This window comes from Octopus sinensis, linkage group LG14, assembly GCF_006345805.1.
Source record: "Octopus sinensis linkage group LG14, ASM634580v1, whole genome shotgun sequence".
NCBI lineage: Eukaryota > Metazoa > Mollusca > Cephalopoda > Octopoda > Octopodidae > Octopus > Octopus sinensis.
The window spans coordinates 7,943,310-7,970,809 of record NC_043010.1 but is presented as its reverse complement, the minus strand read 5'-3'; the positions used below and the strand labels follow the sequence as shown (position 1 = coordinate 7,970,809).

General features: G+C 33.6%; 1 protein-coding gene across 5 annotated transcripts in view; it reads left to right on the top strand.

Annotated features, from left to right (window-relative positions):
- The window catches only part of LOC115218741 (protocadherin gamma-C4), a 454,793-nt gene that overhangs the window by 321,394 nt on the left and 105,899 nt on the right, over positions 1 to 27,500 (top strand). For 2 of the 5 annotated variants that reach the window (XM_029788648.2, XM_036508596.1), the window contains exon 3: positions 1,328 to 1,490. In XM_029788648.2, the coding sequence (XP_029644508.1) occupies positions 1,328 to 1,490 (163 nt within the window). Of the gene's footprint in view, positions 1 to 1,327; positions 1,491 to 19,698; positions 19,930 to 22,831; positions 23,131 to 27,500 lie in introns of those variants that run through there. The other 3 variants (XM_029788647.2, XM_029788646.2, XM_036508600.1) reach the window with 3 other exon arrangements.

Sequence of the window (27,500 nt, the reverse complement as noted above, 5' to 3'; positions counted from 1 at the left end):
TGGCAGAGTTTCTACAGCTGGATGCCCTTTCTAATGCCAACCACTCGAAGAGTGTAGTGGGTGCTTTTATGTGCCACTGGCACGGGGGCCAGCCAGGCGGTACTGGCAATGGTCACGGAAAATCATGTTTTTTTTTTTTTACGTGTCACCTGCACACCGGCACAAGTGCCAGTAAGGCGACGGTGGTATAGTTGTATATTTACATAAAGGCGGCGAGCTGGCAGAAACGTTAGCACACCGGGTGAAATGCGTAGCCGTATTTCGTCTGCCATTACGTTCTGAGTTCGAATTCCGCCGAGGTCGACTTTGCCTTTCATCCTTACGGGGTCGATAAAATAAGTACCAATTACAGACTGGGGTCAATATAATCGCCTTAATCCGTTTGTCTGTCCTTGTTTGTCCTCTCTGTGTTTAGCCCCTTGTGGGTAGTAAAGAAATAGGTATAGTTGTATATTTATAGTAAATAAGGTGCAACAATTTTTATCATACGAAACTTGCAATTCTTTACAAAGCATTTTAATGTTTACATTCTTTCACAATTCTGGTCAATTATCTCAATATTTGTTCATTAAAACACACACACACACACAAATTTCATTCCATTCTACAGCGATGATCTTTAAGGTGACTATGATGAAATTTAAGTTGAGGATGACAAAACTGATATGCATAACAATTTAATTGAGACAACGATAATGAAACTGATGCTGGCGACAATGAATCTGAAGGAAAAAAACTCTGTAAAACTTCAAGTAATCTCAATCAAATGATGTTATCTTGGAATCTGTGAGATCATTAATTTAGATACTCTTTTACACTTTACTAGATTTTTTAATATTAATTTTGAAACTGTTCTTTTACACTCTGAGTACAATTCCTCCCACAGTAGAATTTGCCTTTTATCCTTCAAGGGTCAATAATATAAATACTGGCTAAGATCTGGAGTCAACGAACTCAACTGCTCCAAACCTTATCAAAAGTTATTATGGCTGTGTAAAATTTTAGAAATCAATAACTTGTTAGAAATCAGTAAGAAATCAATAATTTTGAAACTTTGTGAAAAAGAAATATAAAGCAAAGAATCAAAGAACTAGTCAACTTTCAAAGACTCAAAACATTTTTATGTGGCGCTTTTTCAAGAATTAATAGTTTTAATAGATTATTTGACATGAAATGATTGGTTGGTAGCTATTTTGATAATTAAATGTCTCAAGTCAAGACTTAATGATATCTTATGAAAACACATTATAAGTATTGGTAAAGAAAATTACTTACCAATGATTTTTGTTTCTTTTTTTCTTTTCTTCTCCCCCCCCCTTAATTATAGAAGTGTTCTCAGCAGGAAGTTCAGACATATGTTGGCTGGACCGAAGAGCAAGCAGCTTCAGCACAGGCACTTTACCGATACAGTGACATGAGACCAGAATCATATGTGGACAGTGGACAAGGAATATGTGAAGGGAACATGGATGATATGGGTCAATTTACAGGTACGTTCTTCTATACTCTTTTACTCTTTACTCTTTTACTTCTTTCAGTCATTTGACTGCGGCCATGCTGGAGCACCGCCTTTTAGTCGAGCAAATCGACCCCGGGACTTATTCTTTGTAAGCCCAGTACTTATTCTATCGGTCTCTTTTTGCCGAACCGCTAAGTGACGGGGACGTAAACACACCAGCATCGGTTGTCAAGCAATGCTAGGGGGACAAACACAGACACACAAACTGATACACACACATATATATATACGACATATATACATATATACATATATACGACAGGCTTCTTTCAGTTTCCGTCTACCAAATCCACTCACAAGGCATTGGTCGGCTCGAGGCTATAGCAGAAGACACTTGCTCAAGATGCCACGCAGTGGGACTGAACCCGGAACCATGTGGTTGGTTAGCAAGCTACTTACTACACAGCCACTCCTGCACATATTTAAATAATTAAAAATAATTAAAAGCGTTTTTTTTGTAAAATTATGAAGAAACAGTACAATATTGGTTTAAATATCTTGCAGTATTTTATTATCTCTACTTGGGTACTCATTCTACTAAAGAAAGACTACTCTTTGTACCCCAACAGGGTAGATGAAATTAGTATCAGTTATATCCTGTGATCATTTCGGTTTACTATACTCCTTTCCTATAAATTCATAGTCATGTGATTTGGACTTGTAATGTGCCTTTGTCAGTTACACCTGTGGCTTTATCATTATCATTATTATTATTATTATTATTATTATTATTATTATTATTATTATAGACGTCGCACAGTATACAATATTGTGAGGTTGTTGATTGAAGTTATTGTGTCTACTGGGGGTTTGTACCATCTGTCCAGTCACAACAAGGACCTAAGACAAGCAGTGCTTTATGCATATTATTATAATTATCATTATTATTATTATTATTATTATTATTATTATTATTATTATTATTATTATTATCATCATCATTATTATTATTTTTACTATTATTATTACTATTATTATTATTATTTTTATTTCATTAGCACACTGGACAAAATGCTTAGCAGCATTTCACCCATCCTTATGTTATCAGTTCATATTCCGCCGCGGTTGACTTTGCCTTTCATCCATTCAGGGTCAATGAAACAAGTACCAGTTATGTACTGGGGTTGATGTAATTGACTAGCACCTTTCCTCTCTCTCTCTCTTTCACATTATTTCTCTCAACAGCAACCACAACATAAACAGCAACAACCTGTCATTATAATGAAAGTCTTTTTCTAAAGTCTGTGTTGCATTCTCTATATGTTGAGAGACATAAAGACACACACATGGACATACACACTGACACACAGACGCACACACACACAAAATAATATCTATGTATCATATATATATACAAATAGTTTTTTTTTAAATCTTCGTTGTGTAATGTTGACAGACTTGTACTTAAAATTCCTTAATTTTTAATGAAAACTTTTTAATTACTATGGTAGTAACACTACTTACCTATCTATCTTTTACTCTCTACCCTTCTCTCTCTAACTGCATTCCTCTTTCAACTACAACTTTTCCCCCCTCTTTTCTCCTCCTAAATATATATATTGTGACAGGAGTTATCTCCTCTTTTAATTCCTCCCCTTCTTCCCTGCCTGTTACAGACAGACTGACAGATGGAGATCAACTTCTTTTGATAATATAAGATTATTATCACTTTAGTTAAAGGCAGTGGTTTGGAAGAAGTTTTACAGTATTTGATGAAATACTATGCAGTCTTTGTTCCAACTTTTTTCATTCTGGGTTCCAATTCCACCAAAGTCAAATACACTTTTTATACTTATGTGGGTAAGATGAAATAGTAGTAAGTACTGGAGTCAATAAATCTGACCTTTGAAAAAAAAATTCTAACCATATTTCTATGTTAGAAATAATTATGTCATTGAGTTTGTAGTATCAAAAAGGTGTTGACAAAAGGCTTTGAAATACTCTCTTCTCTTTTCTCTTTTACTTGTTTCAGTCATTAGACTGTGGCCATGCAGGAGCACTGCTTAGTCGAGCAAATCGACCCCGGACTTATTCTTTTTGTAAGCCCGTACTTATTCTATCGGTCTCTTTTTGCCGAATCGCTAAGTGACGGGGACGTAAACACACCAGCATCGGTTGTCAAGCAATGCTAGGGGACAAACACAGACACACAAACACACATACATATATATATACATATATATGACAGGCTTCTTTCAGTTTCCATCTACCAAATCCACTCACAAGGCTTTGGTCGGCCCGAGGCTATAGCAGAAGACACTTGCCCAAGATGCCACACAGTGGGATTGAACCCGGAACCATGTGGTTGGTTAGCAAGCTACTTACCACACAGCCACTCCTGCGTCTATGTTATACTTAGTTATTTAGAACTAAAATGTGGTTGAGATAGACTTTGCTTCTAATCCTTCCAGAACTGATTGTATAAGTACTAGTCAAGTGCGGGAGTTGATTCCATTGACTGTTCCCACTCCTTAAAAATGTGTGTCCTTGTACTAATCCTTGAAAATTTTATTATGGCTAAAGAGTAATGTAGTACTGTAATATATTTATGTTTGTAATTATTTTCATGGCTTAGAAGAGAAAAAGTAGTTCACATGACCCATTCTCAGAACCCATAAAACTAGTATGAGGAAGGGAGGAAATTATCTTGATACCACTCAGGTTATAAAATCGTTGTGAGTAATAGTGTCTCAATTGATCAACTGACATTCATTCATAACAATGGAACTATTAAATTTTAGAATTACGGAGATGTATGTACTTGCATAGCAAGTGACCTGATCTGAGATCGTGTGCTGGAACAAAAACAATTGCAGCATGGAAGGTGTTTATAAGCCATTTAAGAAACACACAAAAACTGTTAGATTCACTTCAACATTTAAATTTAATTTGTCATTGTTATTAAATTTCAAATTTCCGTATAAAAATTTACTACTTTTGACAGTTCCAAAACATCTCTAACAAATGCCCTGAGATGCATCCTTAGTGATATTTCCAGGGTCTCAATAGGTTTCATGTCTTTCAACATTTGACCCCTCTTTCAACATTTGACATTTGACCTCTCTTGCCCAGTTGATCGAATTAGGGTTGATCAAGTCCCAACTTGCATTCCAGTACCAGGAAACCACCAGTTGGGTCCAAAAAGTATTTTATTTAAATATTTACTTTAAATATTCCAATTCTTTAACTTTTAGTCAGGTGAGAAAGGCAGTGGCCATAACACTTTACAATTTCTCTAAGACTGGAGAGAAATAGTGAGGAAGATTTTGAGACCAGCTACCCGGTGCAAATGCTTGCAGCAGAATGGATTCTGCTAAAGGCACCCAAGGTGCCAGTGATTTTAAATTAAGGAATGGGTCTAGACTCCCACCCAAATAGGCCCTGTGAGAGAGCTGAACCCAGAATGCAAAGATTAGGAACAAATACTGCAAGGTGTCTATCTCAAAGTTCTTACAATTCTGCTAATCCACTGCCCTGGATTGGTACATTTTGTTGGTGCTGTAAGGACAAAAGACGAATGTGAGGTAGCAGAATTTGAACTCGGGGCACACGGTCATAACAAATGCCTCAAAGAATTTTCTCTAAATGATTAACAATGCTGCCCACTAGCCATCTACATGAGCTTCTGCTGTTATTAAATAGAGCAGGCACAATGTTTAAAACTTGCAGTTTAGCAAAGTTTTTATTGAGCTTAAGCTGCAAAGATGATTATTTGGCTTTTCTATGGATTATTGAAGTAAAACTAAGATAGATTGCTTTTAAAAATTACATTAATCCATTTTAAATATTCAGATCTTAACGAAACACTGACGCATTTCTAACTGGCTTTTCTTTCCTTTCTTCTGTTTTCTTTATTGTTTCTCTGCCAAAAGAAGTCTCTTGATGATAAATTCAGAATTCGAGATAGATGCAGTATTATCTTGGAATTAAATTCATAAAAGAAATATTGAATCTAACCTTGAATAGAAACATGTTAAAGTCAGAACGAATCATCATCTCTTTCAATCCTGATAACTACGGCATTAACTTCATCAATTATTTTAAGTGGTTAAAGTGAAATCTAAATACAGATTTAATCCTGTGTTTAGCAGCCATCAGAGGAAAACATAAGCAACTTACTTCAAATTTAGTTGCTGTTTACTATTTATCTATTACTGTCAAAATTTTATCATATTTTTTACTTACTAAGAAACATTTTTATCACAATTATTTGTCTTCTCCCAATATATATATATATATATATATATATATACATACATATATATATATATATATAATATAATATATATATTATATATATACATATATACATATATATATATATATATATATAATACATATATATATATGCATATATATATATATATATATATATATATATAATATTATATATATATATACATATATACTATGTGTGGTGTGTGTATGAATTTTATATTGTAGACATATGTTAAAGGTTAAACCATAAACAAGATATGTATAGAATTTATTGCTGCTGTTATCATAGCTCTTTTTTTTTTGTTTTTGTTTTCTTTCTTTTTTTGCTTTGTTTTTTTTATCTTAGTTTGGTTTTTCTTACATTAAATATTATAGAAGACACTTTTCTCAGTTATGTTTAGGTTTTGAAAATATCAAACTCTGCATATTAATATGTAGGTGGAAGATGGTGGGGGAATTCATTAGATATTGAAAATTTCAAAGTAAGCTATGTTTATGAGGAATTTTCTTAGTTTAATGTAAATCATTGTCAACAGATAGTCTTCTTTTTACTGTTTATTTTTTTCTCTCATGTCAGCCAAGTGCCTCTCAATATTCTTCCGACTATTTACTTTGTTACAGTTCAGTGGATGCAGACAAAATAATTTGATATTAAAATAGATGATAGCTGGCTGTTATTTTGGGATAAGGCTGCTCATCAGTAAGAAAATAATATTTCTTTTGAAAGTCATGAATTGAATCTGATGTCTGCTTAAGAAACATTACAAATTTAATTGTTTACAATGAAACTTCAAAATGTGGCTCTGTGGTAAAGAAGTCTACTTGGCTGTCATGTGCTTTCAGTCTGATCTGATCCTAAGTACTTCATGGAGCATGGGGGCCAATGATATGTGCCATAGTCTTAGCTTGACTAACCACTTGTGAATGGAATTTAGGTAGAGAGGAAAATGTGCAGAGATATATCCTGTGTGTGTATGTGTGTGAGTATGTATGTTGTGTATGTATGTATGTATATATGTATGTATGTATGCACATATGTATGATTGTGTGTGTGAGGGTGAGTATATTTATGCATGCATGTATCTGTGTTTGTATGCACATATGTATATATGCATTTACGTATACATGTATGTATGTATTTGCGTATGTATGTATGTATGTATGTCTGTCTGTATGTATGTATGTATGTATGTATGTATGTATGTATGTATGTATGTATGTATGTATGTATGTATGTATGTGCCTGTGTGTGTATATGTCTTTGTTTATGTTTATACTGGTTTGAAAACTCAGTGTTGTTGTTTAAGTTGCATTCCCTTACTTAAGTCCCTTACTTTAGCAAGCTGATTTTTTTAACTTAAATCCTTGAAGACAAAACTTTAGCATGAGAGCAACAGAATTAGCGAAACCAATTAAAAAGTATCAACAAATTGAAGTAACATATTATGGTTTCAGATATGAAAGTGAAGACAAATAGAAGAGTTGTTAAGAATGTTGGACGCATGGTTGTTAAGTTCAGTTCTCAAATCGGGCAGCACTTTATGTCCTCAAGCAAGGCACTTCATTTCACAATACTCCGGTCTACTGAGCGGAAGATGAGTACCAATAGTATGAGGACCACCAGTAGTATGTGGAGGTTAACTCTTCAATGAAATGGTCTTCTATTCATGGTGTGGTCTTGTATGCTCAGTATAAACACCTTGACATTCTGGAGAAGCCCCCACTTCATGAGCCTGTAGACTTGAGTCAGACAACTATGAACCCTTTTGCTTCAAGCTTACCTGAGATTAACTCTGATTCTATAGAGATAAAAGATTAACAGATTAACTCTGATTCTATGACAGAGACCTCCAGCTTTAAAGGTATCTGAACTAAAACCAAAATTTAATGCTAATTTTAGTAATCAGTTCAATAATAGCAAAATTTATCTTACCAAATTCTTCATTTTTTTTTCAAAATTAATTGAATCAAATGCAATGTATTTCAATAGAAATATAATGACATAAGTATCAACAAGTTATCAAAAAGATGTTTATTTTCTACTAAATTAAAGTCTCTGGCTAATTACAGAGTAATTCTAATGTTTGGTCATAATTGTCTGAATAACTAAATTGACCAAAATAATTATAAAAGCAATTTAGAAATAGTTTCAAACATTTGTGGGGTCATTAAAAATGCTTATGATATTCTTACAATTAGCTATTCATTTGTACTGAACCAGAGAATGACTAATAGATATAATTTGTAACTAAATTTGCATTAAATTTGTAGAGTATAATTATGCAAACAAGAAGATAATTAAGAAACTTTTACCATAGTAGAAATCAAACTTTTCCCACGTTTTATTGGATATAAATCAAGTGATGTTTAGTCTGCTTAAACTGCCTCCATTTAATATGATTACATCCAGTTTATCTGTTTGATGAATTACATCATCTTTAGATTAACTAAACTCATAAATGAAAACTTTTATATATGTCAATATGTGCATATATATATGTGTGTGTGCGTGTGTGAGTGTGGGTGTGCATGGGTGTACTTTTTGATATGTATGTATGTATGTATATGTATGTGTACATATATATATATATATAATTAAATAAGTTAAAATAGAATATACCTACCCACCTGCTTGCCTGCATACATGCAAACATACTTACATAGGCATACACACAAGCATGCTCTCACACACAAACACACCGTGTGTGTATATGAAAATATATGTATAAATGTATAAATATATATATACAGATATATATATATATATATATATATATACACACATTTATGTACATATATATAAATAGACACATATATGTGTATGTATGTGCATGCTTCTGTATGCATATGTATGTTTGTATGTATGTGTATGTATGTATGTATGTTGGTAGGTAGGTAGGTAGGTAGATAGGTAGGTAGGTAGGTTCGTATATTCTCTTTTAACTTTAAAGAAAAACTCTTCTGGTAGATACAAAGTGCAGTTAGTATTTAATAGTTAAATGGATTGGTGTATGTTTACTACTTAAAACATTAAAAGCATAAGTATGTTCAGAAATGTGGTAAAAGAAAAATATTAGTTAATGATCAACATTATTTTTACTTCAGCAAGTATGGAAGACAACTTTAGACATGCTTTACTTTTTAACTGTCACTTTTGGTCTGAAATACTTTGCTCATAGCTTCCTAAAGTATTAGTGAATGAATCACTTAATAAAACACACACACACATGCATGCACACACACACTCACACACACACACACAATGTATAAGTGTATATATGTATAATATATATATATATATATATATATATATATATATATATATATAAATGTGACCTCGTGTGTACCGTTGGCGATTTTTTTTCCTCTGTCTTCCCTTCTCTGGATCTTTCCTTCTCCTATGTTTCCGACTAAGAGCTCCGCTCGAAACGTTAAACCCTCCTTCTTCCCTTCTTTCCTGAGCGTCCAATAATACTATATTTGTTCCACGTCCTTGCGTTGTTGTGTTTTTTTTGTGCTTTCTTGTTTGGATTAACTATATATATATATAGAAGGTGATATCAAAAGGTTCTTGGACTAGCTCTGTAGTGTGCCAACAGATGGCAGCACAGAATTGTATGTGTAATGAGAGCTAGCAGTGACCTTCATGAGGCAGTGTGCTAGGTGACATCACTGGGTTTACTTTGCAAGTTGTGAAATTTGTGTTTTTGTGATCACGTGTATGCAGTAGTCTGCAATTTTGTCATGGACAGGAGCAAAGAGCCAATGTAAAATTTTGTGTTAAACTTGGGAAGTCTGCTACAGAGACATTGAGCATGCTTCAGTAAGTTTATGGCGATGATGTAATGGGTTGTATGTATGCAATGTTTAGAGTGGCACAGGCACTTCTGAAGCAGAACACCCCTGGAAGACAATGAACAATCTGCAAGAACTGCCACAAGCGTCATCTCTAGAAATGTGGTATTGTACATCAAGAATTCATTCCCCAGAGCCAGGCCATCAATTGAGAGTTCAACTGTGATGTTTTGAACTGTTTGAGGGAGGGCATTCAGTGAAAGCGACCGGATCTGTGGAGCATGAAGAATTAGATTCTTCAATGAATTCTCCTCACTCATGAGTTTCTCACCTAAAACAACATGGTATTGCTTCCACACCCCACTTATTCGCCAGATTTAGCACCAGTGGACTTCTATCTGTTCCCCAAGATGAAAATGCAGCTCAATGGTCACCATTTTAACACTGTTGTTGAGATCCGGAGTGCATCACAGAAGCTCCTCAACGTGCTTACAGTAAGCAACTTCCAAACCAGATTCCTAAAATGGCAGGAACATTGGGACCAGTGTACTGCTGTACAAGGTGACTGTTTTGAAGAAGCTGATGTTAAAACTTTGAGAAATTAGTTATTTTGTTTGAAGGAGATGGTGTTAAAACTTTGGGAAGTAAGTTATTTTGTATTAAGCATAACTAGTCCAGGAAACTTTTGATATCACTTCGTATAATTTATATTTGTTGGAAAAAAGCAAAGGACTTTCTGAAAATTTAGATTATTTAGAGATGCCAACTAATTAATACCTCTCTTCAGTCATTTGACTGTGGCCATGCTGGAGCACCGCCTTTAGTCGATAGAGCAAATCAACCCCAGGACTTACTCTTTGTAAGCCTATTGGTCTCTTTTGCCAACTGCTAAGTTACGGAGACATAAACACACCAGCATCGGTTGTCAAGCGATGTTGGGGGGAAAGGCACAGACACACAAGCATATACACACACACATACATACATATATACGTTGGGCTTCTTTCAGTTTCCGTCTACCAAATCCACTCACAAGGCTTTGGTCAGCCCGAGGTTATAGTAGAAGACACTTGCCCAAGGTGACACACAGTGGGACTGAACCCGGAACCATGTGGTTCATAATTAAGCTACTTACCACACAGCCACTCCTATGCCTATATATTTTAATTTTTTATTTGATTTTATTTTTCATTGTGTTTTATTTGTCTCTGCTGAGACGTATCTTCATCATCATCATCATCATCATCATCATCATCATCGTTTAGCGTCCGTTTTCCATGCTGGCATGGGTTGGATTAGTAGATCAAATCTACCCAAGTACTTTTTTGAATGTCTGGTATTTATTCTATCATTTACTGTTTTGCTGAACCTCTAATTTATGAAGACATAAAAATATGCCATCATACAAATGCACATACACATGAGATACACATGCACACACATATACAAACACAAACACACATACACATTATTCCATGCACACACCATCACATACACATACATATGAGTGTTTTGTCTATGAGAAGTAAAATGATTGGAAAGAAATTCATTATGCTAATAGACTACACTAGCATACTAGCTATTATGCTGATACTCTAAATTCAAGTGGGTGCAAAAGGTTGGCATAACAAGCTTGTGAAAATACATCTAAAATATTTGTTTGGTCTTTCTCAAGCAATGCCTGGCTCATAGGGCCGGTTTCCTGGTTTCTTTGGCGTATAGGTTCCCCACCTGGATGGGACGCAGGTCCATCACAGGTGAGCTGCAAGATGCAGAAGGAAAGAGTGAGAGAATGTTGTGGCGAAAGCGTCAGCAGACATTCGCCATTACCTTCTGCCAGAGCTGCGTGGAGCTTAGGTGTTTTGCTCATTAACACACACATCGCCCGGTCTGAGATTGGAACCCATGATCCCTCAACCACAAGTCTGCTGCTCTAACCACTAAGCCATGTGCCTCCACATATAAAATATTTAACACATGTTTTATCGTTTCTTTACTTTGTTTCAGTCATTAGACAGTGGTTATGCTGGGGCACTGCCTTGAAAAGCCTTTGTTAAATGAATTGATCCCAGTACATCTTTTTAAGTACTCATTCTATTGGTCTCTTTTGCTGAACTGCTAGACCACAGGGACATAAACACACCAACACTGGTTATCAAGTAGTGGTGAAGGACAAGCACAGTCACAAGCAAATACACATACACACACACACACATACACACACACACACATACACGCACATGCACACACACACACATATATATATATACATACATATATGATGGGCTTCTTTCCATTTCCCCCAATGAAATCATTTTACAAGGGTTTTGGTCAGCTTGAGGCTATAGTTGATGACATTTGCCCAAGGTGCCACTCAGTGGGACTGAACCTGGAGCTACGTGGTTGGGAAGCAAACTCCTTACCACATAGCTATGCCTGCACCTATAAAGTGAACAATGAGAATATTAACTGAATATGATTAAAGAATATTAACTAAGACTTCTGCAAAATATCTATTTTACTAAAAGCACTTACAAGGCATTGGTTGTCCAAGTAGCTACAACAGAAGACACTTGGCCATTCCAGAGTACAGAAAGATTGGATCCAAAAACAAATGTCGAAGTGGAATTTTTAACTGCACAGATATGCCTGGCAAAATCCAGAATCTGAGGAAATTAATATGGTCAGGGTCAGTGAGTGTTGATAAATAGGAGAGCTTTCTTGTAATCTATCCATGCTGAACTCAAGATTTTGTTTTTGCTGTGGCAATTTTTCTAAGATCAATCTATTTACGAGTGATTGGTCTTTGAAATCAAAGAAATTTCTTTTACATCATTTTTGCTTTTGTGGAAGGATGGAGTTCAAGGAATGTGTACATTCTACCAATTATTACAGATGTGAAGAAAGGTCTTGTAAAAAGTAGTAAGACATGTTATTGGCTGTTAATTCTTATGCTATTTTCTCTCATCAGTTGTTGGTAGTATGTAGGTAGTTACTTTGGTCAGCCAGGCAGGTATCTGCTCTGGATTCTAAATTCTATAATTATTATTCTCATTATTATTATTCAGTAGTCATATTTTCATCCCGTGCTTTCACTTCACTACTGAGTGCAGCTCTGTGTGCCTTGGTTACGTGCTGTGGTTTGTTGTGGTGTTCTTACTTCCACTATATTGAAAGTGTCTTACGTAGGATGTGTGCGGTGTCCAGTAGTGCTATTTTCTGTATGTTGTATATACTTGTAAGTCCTGATGTTTTTGTTATGTATATATCTGAATATTTTTGTCATATCTAATGTACCTACTATTGTAGGAATTGTTTCTGTTTTAAGGCTCCACATTGGAGTTACTTCTATTAACAGCTCTTTGCATTTTGAAAGTTTCTGTTTCTTTTAGGGAAACATTGTCATCTGTTGGTATCGATTAGAGGGCATCCTTTTTCTCTGACAATTATATCTGATCTATTAGCCTTGATTTCTCTATTTATAGTTTCTCTATTATTTCTATTATTATTATTATTATTATTATTATTATTATTATTATTATTATTATTATTATTGTTATTAATATTATTATTATTATTCTGAGTTGAAATTCCACTGAGGTCGACTTTTGCATTTTCATCCTTTTGGGGTTGATAAAATAAGTACCAGTTGTGAACTGGGATCAATGTAATCAGCTGTCCCCTCCCCCAAATTTCAGGCCTTGTGCCAATAGTAGAAAGGATTGTTATTATTATTATTATTATTATTATCATTATTATCATTATTATTATTATTATTATATTATATTATTATTATTATTATTATTATTATTATTGTTGTTATTATTATTATGATTATTAGAGTAATTGACTAACCCTCTCCACCAAAATTTCAGGCCTTGTGCCTATAATAGAAAAGATTATTATTATCATTATTTATATTGTTGTTGCTTTGTTTTATACAACCTGTTCCAAGTCTTGCCCAGAGACCTTAAGTAACAACAATGGAACATTTTATTATTATTATTATTATTATTATTTTTTTAGTTTCATTATCATTTAAGGTAGCAAGCAGGCAGTATCGTTAGCATGCCAGGCAAAATGCTTAGCGGTATTTTGTCTGCTGCTATGTTCTGAGTTCAAAATCCACCGAGGTCAACTTCGCCTTTCATCCTTTCGGGGTCGATTAAATAAGGACCAGTTACGCACTGGGGTCGATATAATCGACTTAATCCGTTTGTCCTTGTTTGTCCTCTCTGTGTTTAGCCCCTTGTGGGTAGTAAAGAAATAGGTATTTCGTCTGCTGTTACATTCTGAGTTCAAATTCCACTGATGTTGACTTTGCCTTTCATTCTTTTGGGGGTCAATAAATTAAGTACCCGTTGAGTACTGGGGTCAATGTAATTGACTCATCCTCTCCCCAACAAAAAAGCTGCCCTTGTGGGAAAATTTGAAACCATTATTACTATTATTATCATTATTATTATTATTATTATTATTATTATTATTATTATTATTGAGTGAGAGAGCAGTTCATGCCATCAAAGTGACACTGGGGTAAAATATACGAAGCCCAATATACCCATCATGACTACCCGTCTGATAAAGGTACACCAGGCACATGCATCACAACCATATGTGCGCGACATGGTGATCTCATATCAAGATAAACAGCACATGACCTTGCAGGTGGGGCCCAGTTAGAATTTTCTTCAGTTTGAGTAGCCCATCCTGCTCAAAAGGTCCTTGAATAAGGGTTGCTTTAGGATGTTGAACGAAACACCTATGTTTCCAGAGGTGAACCATTCAAACTCCAAAGAATCCCTCTCAACACATGGCCATGATGCTCCCCCACTACTTCTGCTCGTGATCAGAGATGCACGTATTGTCAGCCACTAAGGGACATGCTCAAGGTTAAGGTCAAACAACTGACAAGCAAATCTGTGGTATTGAGCAGAATATTTGCTGTAGCCCATCTTTTATACCAAGACAAAACAATGTACATGATAACACTTCCAATCAGTTAAGATCAGAAGCCATGAGAGCCACTGCCTGGTACTGCATCAGGGCATTTTATTATTATTATTATTATCATTATTATTATTATCATTATTATTATTATTATTATTATTATTATTATTATTATTATTATTATTATTATCATTATTATTATTTTTATTATTATTATTATTATTTTTATTATTATTATCATTATTATTATTATTATTATTATTATTACTATTTCTGTATTGAATAAGTATTCTTCTATATTCACAGTAATTGTTATTTATAGATGGCAACAATTTTTAAATCAATTCTGATCAGTTAGAGAAGGAATAAATGTTTGTTGTTATCGAGTTCAGCATCTTGCAGTTGGGTGTTCAAATTCTACAAACTTGGATTTACATGCGTGACTATGTGTGCTTATGTGTTTTTGAATATGTGTGTATCTGTGTGTGTATAGTTATGTAAAGTCCAACTCTATAGAATTTAACCATATGGTTTTGTTTTGGAGGATTCTTTTAGTAATGTTTTTAAAATGGTTTAATTAGGAAGCCTTGATTTTCTTTATACAATACTGTTAAGAATTTTATCATTTCTTTTTATGGTATTTTGTTTGTCTGATGCAATGAAAATTTAAATCTTACCTTCTCTGTAATGCATACAAAGTCTTCTGTTCATGTGTCTTTATATGAAATTTACTTCATAGAAATATTATAATATGAATGAACAAAGTAGCTTCTATGCAGTGGTTCAAAATAGCAGAGATCCTTCAAGCTACACTCTACCATATTTAAAAAAAAAAAAAAAAAAAAAAAAAAAATTGAGGAGTACATTAGAAATTGTAGTTTTGGGTTCCTTAACAGAAAATAAAATGGGATGATCATGTTGAAATGGCTTTAGGCATAGACTCGCAAGACCAGAGATGATCTGTGGCAAAACAATAGCAACAACAATAATAATTCATTATTTCTAACATGTTCCCTGCATCCCTCTTTAGCTGAGTGTTCCTAATCTTACAGGTTCTTGGGTGCCGGTACCATATAAAAGGTACCCATGCTGGTGCCATGTAAATGCACCTGTGCCAGTGCTGCATAAAAGCACCCAGTATATTCTGTACAATGGTTGGTGTGAGGAAGGGCATCCAGCTGTAGAAACTATGTCAAAACAGATACGAGGCCTGGACAGCTCTGCAGCTGGCCAGCTTCTCTCAAACTGTCCAACCCATGTACATTAAATAGCAATGATGATGATGATGACGACATTATATCATGTACCATGAAAGCTATCTGCTAAATTTCCATTGGACATTGAAATTCCATAAATGAAATATTGACAAAATATTTGAAATATCATGTTAAATAATATTGTGTTTATCAGTGATGTTGAAAACTGGCTTCTCTTTCTGAATTTCTATAGTAACTGCTTCTAAATCACTGGTAATTATGCCTAAAGTGATAGCCTTCCTTCTAACTGTTAGCTGTACTGTTAAGAATAATAGGCTATCTTCAAATAATATTATCTGCATTTAGAATATTAGAAATGTTAGATATAGTGTCATTACAATGATACATTTCCATATAAAAAGCTGTTGATATTTCTCATTTAAAATTTAGTTATGCCTTTCAGAATTTCCTTTAATGAGCAATATATCATTTATTTTGTGGAATCTTGATATGTGAATTAGTCATCATTTCACTGGATTATATTACAATAGGTTTTGGAAAGAACCTATGTATGGAATTCAAAGATGTGAGTTAGATGGCCATTTAATTCTTGGCTGTAGTATTTCTATAATTGGTTTTGATAATGCCTATGCTTAATCTTACAGTACTTTAGCATAACTGCTATTCTCTTATGTATAGTAGTCTTTGAGTAGAGAACAAAATCTGGAAAATATCACCATTCTGATAACTGGGAAATTTCTTTGGGGAATAAATTGTGTAGGATAAACTAAGAAGATTGCTATGTATTAAGGGCATTAAATTTCATTTGCAACAGAGGAATGGATAACCAGAAGCAGCTTAATGACTGGAATATTGTAGTTGATGTTACTAATACCGGGGTTATTATTTGAAAGTATGATGAATAGTTAAAATAAATGAGATATAGGTCAAGAAGGAGACAGATTGAGACTCAACTAACATATCCAACACATCTAATAAATCCAAGAGGAAATTAAAAACTGTGCAAACAGTGTTAAACTGTAAAACATAAATACAATCAATATTTCAGTTTTTCCCAATAACTATAGCAGTTACAAATATTTCCCTAATAGCAGTAGAATTTATAGATATCACTATAATACTTTGGAATTTCCCAAGAAGCGAAGCTTCATACTTAATCTACTTATATAATCTTGTAATGTTTGCTTAGTTTATATGCTTATTGTAATACAAACCAATAAAGCAACTTCTACATGCTGACTTGACATGTTAGAAATAGCAACCAAATTCTACTCAAACCAGAATTATACTGCGGACACTGTTCATTTAGAACTTCCCAGATATAATTTTAGATAAGCTGGCCATTTTAATTATGCACACAACTAATTAGTTCTTTTTCATTTGTAGAAATGTAGGTGAATCTTCATAGAATCATTAGTGTTGGACAAAATTCCTTGGAGTATTTTTCCGGTTCCTTTCATTCTTAATTCCAGTTCTAATTCCAGTTCTTTACTTTTCATTCCTTTAGGGTTCAGCAAAATAAATTCTTGGAGCTGATTTAATTGACTTGCCGCCTTCTCTCTTGAGTGTCTGACATTTTACCTTTATTAGAAACAATTATTTGTAGAATAGTTTCTAGCATCCAAAAAGATTTGAGGACAAAATAGAAAAATGTTTGGAATGTAATCAGCTAAAATGAATCAACAAAAATACATCTGTATAAAAGGGGAAGCTTAATAGATATAACATCTTAATTCTTTTAATGTTAAATGAATCAGTATAAATTCCATGATACAAATTTATGTACATTTTAATATATAACTGAGTCAAAAAAATGGTATAAATTATTTTGATCTCAAATTGCATTTATAATTAGAGCTCTGGACAATTAAAAGACTGTAAAATCAACCTGCAGTAAGTCATCATTGATTGACCATAAATGTGAATTTCTTCTATGTGTTAGTAATTTCTGTATTTTTCTGAGAAGTGGAAGCGCAATGGCCCAGTGGTTAGGGCAGCGGACTCGCGGTCATAGGATCGCGGTTTTGATTTCCAGACCAGGCGTTGTGAGTGTTTATTGAGCAAAAACACCTAAAAAGCTCCACGAGGCTCTGGCAGGGGATGGTGGTGATCCCTGCTGTACTCTTTCGCCACAACTTTCTCTCACTCTTACTTCCTGTTTCTGTTGTACCTGTACTTCAAAGGGCCGGCCTTGTCACTCTCTGTGTGACGCTGAATATCCCCGAGAACTACGTTAAGGGTGCACGTGTCTGTGGAGTGCTCAGCCACTTACACGTTAATTTCACAAGCAGGCTGTTCCGTTGATTCGGATCAACTGGAACCCTCATCGTCGTAACCGACGGAGTGCTTCCATTTTTCTGAGACAAGAAACTTATGATCTGTAGTATTTAGATGGTGGGTTTAATGCAAGTGGCTTCAGGTTCAGTCTTACTGCATGGTACCTTACACAACCTTTGGCCAACCATTTATTTGTTCAGTAATGTGGTAAACAGAAACTGGAAGCCTGTCATGTGTGTGTGTGTGTGTGTATATGCATATGTGTGTGTGTGTGTGTGTGTGTGTGTATCTGTGTGTGTGTGTGTAGTGTGTATCTCTGTGTGTGTGTGTGTGGTTTTGAGTAGTAAATCATTTAGCACCCCACATACCTAACTTTTGAGTGCCTCCTTTAGGGGAGTCCACTCTCTTGCAAGCATTTGGGTCAGGTCTTCTGTCAGGATTACATCCTCCTATCAGTCACGAAGGCCCTAATACAAAATTTTAAAAAAAGTCAAATGGAAATAAAAGCTACCCTACCCCCTCCAACAAAGCCATTAAAAAGATAAACAAAAAACACTATTTCAGTATTTCTATGCACAAATTTATAAAATCCAAACTGTCTTACAAGATAAGCTAGATTTAATTATTATATTAAATCATTCTGAAATAGAAGAGAGATTCATATTTAGTGCTGAAACAATAACTCAATTACTTTGACTGGGGTATTGAATTACAAATTATTATTAACTGTATTCTAAATTAGAGATGTTTCCTAAATCTAATTCAACCACAAAATCTCACATGTTCTCGTTCGTTTTCCTTATCTTTGCTCTCTCTCTCTCTCTCTTATATATATATATGTGTGTGTGTGTATATGTATATGTATATGTATATGTATATGTATGTATAATATATATATATATATATATATATATATATATATATGTATATGTATATATAGTATATATATGTATATATATATAATGTATATATATGTATATGTATATATATGTATATGTATATATATATATGTATATAATATATGTATATATATCTATATATATATATATATGTATATATATGTATATGTATATATATGTATATGTATATATATGTATATATATATATGTATATGTATATATATATATATGTATATATATATATGTGTATATATATATATATATATATGTATATATATATATGTATATGTATATATATGTATTTGTATATATATATATGTATATATATTCGACAAATAATATCATTGAAAGTATACTAGTTTGAAAACGTTAATGACATTTTTGTATGGATGATTGAATTAGTGGAATTATAAAATCCATAATGTGGGTATTTAGATAAAATAGCTATAAAAATACTAAGATGAAATAATATCTATTATGCACACACACACATACACACACACAAGTTTCGCTGCAAGTATATGTTTTCAGAATATAACTTCATGTTAATGACAATACATAAGGTCTTCCTTATATTTTGTAACAAAGAATAAAATGCAGATTATTTAATTATTTTATTCAAACAGAAGCTAATTTCGTGCAGTAGCTTACCCAAATTTTTTTATTAACTTATCCATCATGTGCCATCATTTAGTTCTATTAACTGACTAGTGACCCGTATATATTAAATTTTTAAGGACACTTCAACGGACAGCAAAGAATCATATAATCAAATCATCCTGGACCTTAGCCCATCTTTTATCATGTTTCTATTCACTGATAGTTCAATGGACATATGATTAGAATGCTGCCAGATGGATTTTTCAAGCCAAGCCAACCAGCAAAATACCGAGGGGCATTCTAAGAATGTGATGGGTGAGTAATATCCATAGTCTCAGTTGGTTATGCTTGGGAAATCAGTTGAAAAATATAGGGATGGTTACTTCTGATAGGGCCCTATGGAAGAAGTACCTAAGGATTCTACCTCTACAATGCTCTCAGGAATAGTTGGCAGAGAAGGATGGACAAATGGATGGATGGAATCATGACAAAAAATTTTTTTTGAAAAATGATTATTATACAATAAGCATTGTACTGGGTATAAATATTTTATTCCTATGAAAAATACTTATTTCTTTACTACCCACAAAGGGCTAAACACAGAGAGGACAAACAAGGACAGACAAACGGATTAAGTCGACTACATTGACCTCAGTGCGTAACTGGTACTTATTTAATCGACCCCGAAAGGATGAAAGGTAAAGTCGACCTCAGCGGAATTTGAACTGAGAACGTAACGGCAGACGAAATACGGCTACGCATTTCGCCCGGCATGCTAACGTTTCTGCCAGCTTGCCGCCTATGAAAAATACTGACTCCTCTAACCCGCCCCCATAGTTCATGCTTGATATTTACTTCTCCACTAGTGAACTCACAATGTACTCAGTGGGTGCCGGTTGCTACTATCCAAGTTAAGCTCCACTGGTTTAGAGGTTGACAATCTAAAGTGAAACCCACTTGGAACAAACATTTCATTGTAAAATATTTAAAAAGATGAAATGTTTTCTTCTTGTGAATTGCAATTTCTTATCAGTTTATTTTCACATGTAGTAAAAAAAGAAAAGAAATTACAGTAAATTAATTCATATAAAAATAATACATTCTAGATTCCTAGGATTAGCAATAAATACAAAGATAATAATCAAAATATCCTTTTTTTAATTTAAAATATTATTTGGATATGTGATATAAAAATTGTTCTCTTTCCAGTGATTTATTTTCTACATGAAATATAAAAAGAAGGAAATATGTCCATAAACCAATGCTTAACCCTTTTGTTACTGTATTTATTTTGAGATGCTCTGTGTTTCTTCAAATTATTTTAAATATAACAAAGAATTTAGTAAAATAACATCGCTATCATTAAGCTAGTGTTAGGAACATAAATTGTGACTAAGATTTGGTGGGAGATTTGAATTCAAAACTTATGAAAACAAGACATTTATACTAAAGAGCCAGAGCCGGTTTCAGCCGGGTTGGTAACAAAAGGGTTAAGTAAAGAGATCTATGTATGATAATACAGTGTCATAGCTAAACTGTGGGACTGCTCTTCAGTTTGCAGCCTCTCCCCCACCAAAGCCCTAGCAGACCTAAAAGTGCTACCCCCATAAAAGAATTGCCACCTACCCTTAGCTATATTTTTGTGATAACAGCTGTTTCAGAAAACATGTCAAATCTGAGTACTTAGGTATAAGTTGTAATGAGAACAAAAGAGAAAACAAATCACAGAAAATTTCTGACAGTCTCTCCACACTTCTTGGTAGTTACTCTTTTATTCTTTTACTTCTTTCAGTCATTTGACTGTGGCTATGCTGGAGCACCGCTTTTAGTCGAGAAAATCAACCCTAGTACTTATTCTATCGGTCTCTTTTGCTGAACCGCTAGGTTACGACGATGTAAACACACCAGCATCTGTTGTCAAGCGATGTTGGGGGAACAAATACAGACACACAAACATACACACACACATATATATACACATATATACGACGGGCTTCTTTCAGTTTCCGTCTACCAAATCCACTCACAAGGCTTTAGTCGACGCGAGGCTATAGTAGAAGACACTTGCCCAAGGTGCCACGCAAGGGGACTGAACCTGGAACTATGTGGTTGCTAAACAAGCAACTTACCACACAGCCACTCCTACGCCTATAGTTCTAGATTATATCAATATTTACACACTCTTCTCTAACTATTTCACTCATTTCATTCTCATTCATCATGTGTAAATGTCTCAGACATAACTGAGTCATTTCTTATCTGCTACCGCCATATTTTCTCAAATTTGGAAACAAGTAAAGACAATCTTTAAATCAAGTGTGACACACTGACAATCTTTATACTCTTTACTCTTTTAATTGTTTCAGTCATTTGACTGCGGCCATGCTGGAGCACCACCTTTAGTCGAGCAAATCGACCCCGGGACTTATTCTTTGTGAGCCCAGTACTCATTCTATCGGTCTCTTTTGCCAAACCGCTAAGTGACGGGGACGTAAACACACCAGCATCGGTTGTCAAGCAATGCTAGGGGGACAAAAACAGACACACAAACACACACATACATATATATATATATACATATATACAACAGGCTTCTTTCAGTTTCCATCTACCAAATCCACTCACAAGGTATTGGTCAGCCCGGGGCTATAGCAGAAGATACTTGCCCAAGATGCCGCGCAGTGGGACTGAACCCGGAACCATGTGGTTGGTTAGCAAGCTACTTACCACGCAGCCACTCCTGCGCCTATATATGCACTTATATGTATTTCCTTCAAACATTATAAAAGTCATCATAGACCAATATCTCAAAATGAGTAAGAATATGTTCCATTCTTCATTGCCCAATAGTATGGTTGTCACAGATATTCTACTGTAGCTTTATATTCTCTGACAAAAACAAAATGGTTTGAAGTCCCTTTAGATGCTTTCAAAATTTTTAGATAGTCTGTCTATATTTTTATGGTGTTCATGTATCTTATAATATATATATATATATATTACTAACCATGTAACATTTGATATATATTATTACCTATGAATCACATTTAGATTTATTCTCAATAATTTTGTGTTCCCCGTGTATCATTTTATATATAATACTGTTCATATATCATTTAGATAAAGAGATTTTTCGCAGAACACTTCATTTCAGCCCCTGTGTTGATGATGCATTTTTGATTACCATCTATCAACCCTAACATCCATCATAGCTCTCCTATCTCTTTTTTTTTTCTCTCATTATTTCTCTTCTTTGTATAAATAATTTGGTTTCTGTTTCATCCAATTTCATTTTTTTGGTTTCTGTGAAAACTAACATTCAATGCTCTTTATCTTTTTCATATCATCCCTACTAGATAGATCCCACCTGTCTATCAAAGTGTAGTTAACAACTTGAAAATGCAAACTCAAAAGAAAAAAAATGTCTGCTGCAGACTTCATTATCTTAGGATCACTTCCCAGATAGAGGACACTACCATGCTTTAAATGCTGGACTAACCATCCCCAAGAAACTTCTCAGTGTGGTTAACATTCATTCAAGAAGGATTACATTAATTTTTAAAATAACATTTTTTTTAAATAAACAATTTTACTATGAACAGTTTCTTTAGAAAAGTGCATCTTCCTGACACCAACATCACCGATTCTAGATTAAAAAAAAACGGAAAACAAAAATCAAGAAAAAATTCATATCATTTGACTGATCATTACTGTCTGTCACATCTCTACCATTGTCTAAACTTCTGACTTGTCCTAAACCTCTGACTTGTCCTAAACTTCCATTTCTGTCCTGTAAAACAATTAGTTCTTCCAAACTAGCTAGTTGGACTTCTACTTAAGTAATCTGTGTTTCCCTCCAACATACCAAATTAATCTTCTCCTACAGCACCACCTTTTCAAGGAGTGCACCAAACTGCATGCATATCTCTGTGCTCCAAACACTGCTAAAATGCCACTCTTAAAACCACATGTGCAAAATTACTCACACAAACACACACACATGCAGATACATATGCAATCACAAATACAAACACAATACAGTAAAGTCACATAAATGCACATACATATACGTATGCACATACTTATATACACACTTGAGGGAAGGAGGAAGGAATATGTAATACCAAATAAACCACAGGTTAGTAGCATTTTCTATAAACACATAAAAGCCAAAAATAAAAAATAAAAAATCTGTGTGAATGATTATAAACTCTGATATTTTGTCTTAAAACTGAAAAATGCTAAACAAATGATGAAAATTTAATTACTTCAGCATTAAAAAATTTGCATAAAGTATTTGAAGTGATGCTCCAGTATGGCAAATGTCCAACGACAGAAGTCAATAAACGTATATAAAAGAAAACATACATGGAAGCTTTAACCTTTTCCAGCCTTGAGGATGGTTTCATAATTTCTGTACAATTAAACAAACCTTAGTTCAATAAATCTAATGCATCTTGAAACAGCATGCACGAATTGGCTAATGAACCACTTAACAAAGCAACTACATTACTTTACTTAATTAAGCCCTTTACTCCCTACAGAGAATAGGCCTTTGACGACTTTTCTTCACTGTTCTTGGTTCGGTTCTGAGCTGTCCTCTCCCACATCATGTTGGTTTTGAACTGTCATTGATGCTTCTGTAATTTTGCTTTTTCTAGGTTGGGGTCTTGGCCCCTATGCAAACACATTTTTACCTCTGGAAGCAGGCTGTACATTTTAGTCTGGCTTCTGTTCTGGGACCTGTTCAGCATGGGATGCCCTATCGGGATCTTACACTCTGCTGGCATAGCATCTCACTCTGTTTGCTCCAGTTTCTCTAAGAATGTGGAAATCTAGGCTCCACTATACCTTATTTATGATTTAATGATTAACAGCAGGAATACTGTCCAGCTGTATAAATAGTCTTATACACACACACAAACAGACAAAAACATTTCATTTATATAAACTCGGATTTAAAATATCTATATTAGAATTTTCCGTAAATAATCAACCACATGGATTAATTTCAATGGAAGTTATAAGCTTTGTAACATAAAACACTTTCTTTGATAAATGGATATCACTTGATTTGATAAGAAATGTTTTGTTGTCTTATCAACTGTACTGATACTCATGAAATCAATGCATTTTATGGCTGAGTATTCCACAGGCATGTGTACCCTTAATGCAATTCTTAGGCTGAATCAAAATGAAACTGATCTCTTGAATTATAATTGTATTCCAAAGAGAGAATAAGAGAGAGAACTGACTCTAGTAGAGGACTGGTACTTTATTTATTGACCCTGAAAGAATGAAAAGCTAAGTTGACTTTATCAGGATTTGAACTGAGAATACAGGAGTCTGGAGCAAATATTATAAGCCATCCTAACCACTACTGATAATTCTGCCAATTTGTTTACCTTATGTAGATTAAATTACATTTATATGTAAAGCTAATGAGAGAATACTTTTGCGGCCATTTGATATGCTAGAAGTATCAGCCAAAAATCTCATTCATGTCACACTTTACTTGGTCTAACTATCGATAAAGTGTGTCCTGATGAAGAATTATCAAGTGTTATTACCAGAAATATGGCACAAGTGAACGATAACAAGTTTAAAATGTACAAACCTAATCTCCTAGTCTTCAACAAAATGACTATGTTAATAAAAATAAATTAAAAACTAACATATTGTCTAACTATGTCTGTAATACTGATAGACTTCTTAGCTAGCTCAACATGTGTATATAGTTCTACCAATATGCAAGCTAACGTATTATGTCAGATATACTAATATATCGTGTAAAGTCACTTCTATTTAGCATATTTTCTAAGTCTATTGTCTTTTTTACTAGCATATTAGCTATATACATTAATTCTTCTGACATATAAGCTCCATATGTCATTTCTACTTATACATTATCTAACTTTATATGTCACCCTTGCTGATATGTTTACTAGTTCTCTATGTTCTTCTACAGTTATATATTAATTCTGTTTGTCAACCCTGCAGTTCTATGGATCAGTTCTATTGTTACATTATCTAAATCTATATGTTAGTTCTATGGATACACCAGCTTGCTCTATATGTCAGTTCTATTGATATGTTAGCTTGCTCTATATGTCAGTTCTATTGATATGTTAGCTTGCTCTATTTGTCAGTTCTATTGATATGTTAGCTTGCTCTATATGTCAGTTCTATTGATATGTTAGCTTGCTCTATATGTCAGTTCTATTGATACGTTAGCTTGCTCTATATGTCAGTTCTATTGATACGTTAGCTTGCTCTGTATGTCAGTTCTATTGATATGTTAGCTTGCTCTATATGTCAGTTCTATTGATATGTTAGCTTGCTCTATATGTCAGTTCTATTGATATGTTAGCTTGCTCTATATGTCAGTTCTATTGATATGTTAGCTTGCTCTATATGTCAGTTCTATTGATATGTTAGCTTGCTCTATATGTCTGTTCCATTGATATGTTAGCTTGCTCTATATGTCAGTTCTATTGATATGTTAGCTTGCTCTATATGTCAGTTCTATTGATATGTTAGCTTGATCTATATGTCAGTTCTATTGATATGTTAGCTTGATCTATATGTCAGTTCTATTGATATGTTAGCTTGCTCTATATGTCAGTTCTATTGATATGTTAGCTTGCTCTATATGTCAGTTCTATTGATACGTTAGCTTGCTCTATATGTCAGTTCTATTGATATGTTAGCTTGCTCTATATGTCAGTTCTATTGATATGTTAGCTTGCTCTATATGTCAGTTCTATTGATATGTTAGCTTGCTCTATATGTCAGTTCTATTGATATGTTAGCTTGCTCTGTATGTCAATTCAACTGTCACATATTAACTATACATCAACTCTACTGCTCTGATATATTAGTTCTGTGGGTCAATTTAATTGATACATTAGTGAGCTCTAAGTATCAAGTCTACTAACACATTATCTAGCTCTATATGTCAGTTGTACGTCAGCTCTACTGTCATATAAAAACTGCTTACAAAAAAATGTCATCTTTTACTGGAGTTGTTTCTAATGTTTATTATCAATATCAAAGAAAAACAACTAAATAAGGGAAGTATAACATCAAAGAAAAACAATTAAATAAGGTAGTATATCTTTTTTAATTTTTGACTATCATTCCATTTCTCACCTCCACAACCACCACCATCACTTCCATCTTTTTCATAAACCACTCATTAAAGCATACACTTAGTATAATACAAGTCAGATAATGCTACATATATTTGCCTCTTGAATATAGCTTGATGGCAGATTACAATGTCGTTGAAAATGTCAATTTGGCACCATGAAAATACGATTTATGCTTGAATATGAAGTGATATGTTTATTTATTAATTTTTCTTTTATCAATTCTGTTTTGAAAATTGTCCCTTCATTTTATATCTTATTTTATAGAAAATATGATTTTTATATAACTATGTGTAAATATTCTTTTGAATATAATAAAAATTTTTATATAATGACATTGCACTCCTGCCAATTTATTTTTTAAAAAATTATATGGAGTTGTCTTATATTTGAATATATTAAATGTATAACATCCTGCAAGTAGTTAAACATCTCATAACTGCTTGAGAAATTTGAAATAAAATATATTAAAATAAGCTAATTTCATGTTTCTTCTTTAAATACATACATACATACATATATATATATATATATATTATATATATATATATATATATATATATATATATATATATATATAAGGATATTTCTCAAAGAAAATATTGTTTCTTCATTTGCTTCATACCTTGGTCTTTTCTCTCTTATTTATGATAGAGTCAGGTAAAGAATACGCATTCCTGATAAGATCCACTTCATCATATCAATTCATTGTCCTACAGTTTCCCGGTTTTTCTATTTGCTAAATCTCCTCTGTCATTTTCCTAAGTTTTATAATGTACATCAATTTTCAGTTGATCCATTTCATGTCAGGCTTTAGAAATTTACTGCTGTGCTATTCGTGCTTCTCCCTTTCTTTCTTTTTCCTCCTTACACA